This window comes from Centropristis striata, chromosome 13 (genome assembly GCF_030273125.1).
Source record: "Centropristis striata isolate RG_2023a ecotype Rhode Island chromosome 13, C.striata_1.0, whole genome shotgun sequence".
In the NCBI taxonomy this organism is placed as follows: Eukaryota; Metazoa; Chordata; class Actinopteri; order Perciformes; family Serranidae; genus Centropristis; species Centropristis striata.
Genome location: NC_081529.1, coordinates 13004677 through 13007869, shown reverse-complemented (window position 1 = coordinate 13007869; position 3193 = coordinate 13004677). Strand labels below are relative to the sequence as shown.

The following is a 3193-nucleotide window of genomic DNA, read 5'->3' as shown; positions in this document are numbered from 1 at the left end:
TATATTTTTAAACTTTTCTATCGTGACTTTTTATTTAAATTAGGGCTGTCGGCGTTAACGCGTTAATCGTGATTAGATTAATGAAATCCATAACTCATTCATTTTTTTTAACCGCATTTTGTTCGCAAGCCTTTTTGTCCCCTCTACTCACCCGTAGTCGGCTCCTCTGTAGCGGCATGTTTGCTTCCTGAAGTAAACTTAGGGCGATGGAGAGAAAGAGATCTACTGGACTTTTGAACGGCTTGTTTAACTATAAAAAACTTCCAGACGGCTCAGTTGACAAGTCAAAAGTAAAATGCAACCTTTGTCAAAAGGAATTCAACTACCACCGCAGTACATCGACTTTAAGTTACCACCTGCATGCTAAACACCCAGGTGCAGCAGACACACCGCAGCCAAGCGAACCTCAGCTCCGCCAAAATACCATTTTGGAGTGCGGGAGTCGCCGGAGACCTGTGGATGAAAGTACGTCGAAGAAGTTAACTAAAGCGGTCGCTAAATGGGTGGCAACTGACTGCAGACCAGTCAACATCGTAGAAGACCCAGGTCTTAGGGATGTTATCAGGCTGGCATGTTCTGACCAGGCGTACACCTTACTGTCGCGGGGAACAGTTGTTACACGCATACAGGAGCTATATGAAACTGAGAAAGAAGCTAAAATGGACCTCCTGCAAAATGCAAATGGTGTGGTATTAAGTGAGGATCACTGGACGTCGGTAAGCAACCAGTATTATCTTGGAGTTATGGCTCATCATATAGACATTGACTGGAAATTGCACTCGTTTGCTTTAACGGTTCGACATACAGAAGAACAACACTTCGCACGGACATGTGCCCAACATTTTTCCGAAATTGCGGAGCAGTGGAATGTCGCAGGGAAGGTGACGACAATTGGCACCGATAGTGCCCGTAACATGACAGCAGCAGCAAGACTCCTGCCATACGAGCACATGCCGTGCATTGCGCACAGTTTACAGAGATCCATCACAATGGCAATCCGTGACAGTGGTCTTGAGAATGTCTTGGCAAAATGCTGCAAACTGGTCGGACATTTTAAGCACAGTCCAGCAAATGCAGCAGAACTGCCACGACAACAAGAAGAGTCTGGACAGCAACAGGAGCCCCTCATCCAGGATGTTTCCACCAGGTGGAACTCCACTCTCAGCATGATTACCCGGCTTCTCAGAAACAAGGATGCAGTCAGAGCTGCACTTGAGCTCCATCAGCAAAGAAGCACACCAGCCATGCTGACAAATGCTGAACTGGAGAAGATCGAAAAGCTTGAAATACTCCTTGAACCGTGCAGGAAAGCTACTTAAAAAATCACAACAACAAATATTTAGAATTTATTTTGTTGTAAATGTAAATTGTAAATATAAAACACTGAAAATGAAAAGGAGGAAGGCCTACACACTGTTACGATCTTAAAATGAATTTCTAAATTGTATTTCTCTGGAACTTAATAGTGCGCAGGATTTCCTTCTTTTTCTCTCTTTTGTAACTGGCAATTAATTGCACTTTATTTTTCATGGCAGGTATGTGACAGAGCTTTTGGGAGGAGAACAGTACATATCCTGCTCCGTGGTCCTGCCTGCACTGTGCCATTTGTTCCGGGTGATGGAGGGTTCTGACGATGATCCAGGCTATGTGATCCGTTTTAAAGCGGCATTCACGTCTGACCTGTCAAAGCGGAAAGAAAACACCAATGTCCAGTGGTTGAAAGTGGCAACGACGCTTGACCCCAGATTTAAAGATCTGAAATGCCTTCCCAGATCTGAAAGGGAAGGAGTCTGGAAGTCAATTAAAGAAGAGAGTTCCCAGCAGCCTGAGCCTCAGAGAGAAACAGAGCCATTTCCACCTAAAAAGAAGATGAACCTCCTGTTAGCTGCGTCAGACTCAGACGAAGAAGGGGACCCTGCATTTGACATATCTGTGGATCGGTACAGAGGTGAGCCCAGCATCTCCATAGAGGATTGTCCATTGAAATGGTGGTCTGGACACGTAGGGGCCTACCCAAGCTTGGCACCTCTGGCACAAAAATATCTGGCTACACCTGCAACGACGGTACCATGTGAAAGACTGTTCTCTCTCTCTGGTCACATTCTGCAAAAGAAGAGAGCAGCACTGTCCACTGATAATGTCACCAGACTGGTCTGTATTAGCAGTTGGCTCAAAGAAAAGAAATAGGAGAGAAAACTTAGAACTCAGACAGTTCAGGATTTCATGTCTAGTGAATGCAGTTTTTTTCTTTCTTCATTTCACTATACAGTCATTTGGACATTGTTTTTTTTCACCCCTGTGCTGTACAGGTGAATTATGGGGATTACATTCTTCATTTGAAGCTTGGAAATGTTACATATATCCTACTGTGGCTTTCTTTGTTTTGGACTGTTCTGTTTGTCATAAGTGAATTACAAATTTCACACCAGTGTTACATATTACTTGATAACTGTTATTTCAAGTTAGGATTAGTATGGTTGTTTTGCTAATGGTGCTATTATTTATTTTTGAAGTAGTATAAGAGAGTGACCTGATATATTGAATCTCTCAAAGGTAAGCACTATGTTACTTTATTCCTCTTAATACTTGGAAGTTGTTTCCTGCCTCTAAGCCATGGTTTCATGACCACATTGTTGTAGCATTTTGTTTAAGCTGTATTTTTTATTTTGAAATAGACAAGTGGCACTTTATTTGAAAAACTGTTTTTGAAGTAGACAGTGTATTAAGTTGGTCTACATGGCACTTTTTTGAAAGAAAATAAAAAAGGTCAAAAAGGAAATTCTTTCTTTGTGTTCACTTGAATCCCAATTAAGACACAATGGTAACAAATTATTTACATTATGGGCTCAAAACTGCCTTGAAATGCGAAATAACAGAATTTTAAACATGCAATTCAAAACACGATTAATCGTGATTAACTATGGAAATTCTGCGATTAATCGCGATTTTAAAAAATAATCGTTTGACAGCCCTAATTTAAATAAATAAATAAACATTTAATTTAGCCCGTATTTAGTTTTTTTTTGTCACACTAATGAATTTAATGCTGACTTGTCTATATTTAACACATTAGATTTATTACATCCCTTAAAATCAAGAGGGCTTCGCAACCCCCAGTGGACCTTTGGCGCCCCCCTGGGGGGGTCAGGCCTCCCGGTTGGGAATCACATGAGTAGAGGTTTCGTTCACCGCT

General features: G+C 41.7%; 1 protein-coding gene across 1 annotated transcript; it reads left to right on the top strand.

Moving 5' to 3' along the window:
- Positions 1-206: 206 nt before the first annotated feature.
- LOC131983353 (E3 SUMO-protein ligase ZBED1-like) lies at positions 207-2187 on the top strand. Its single transcript, XM_059348076.1, has 2 exons — positions 207-1300; positions 1536-2187. Exons 1-2 carry the CDS (start codon positions 207-209, stop codon positions 2185-2187), a joined length of 1746 nt encoding a protein of 581 aa, XP_059204059.1.
- The last annotated feature ends 1006 nt before the right edge of the window (positions 2188-3193 follow it).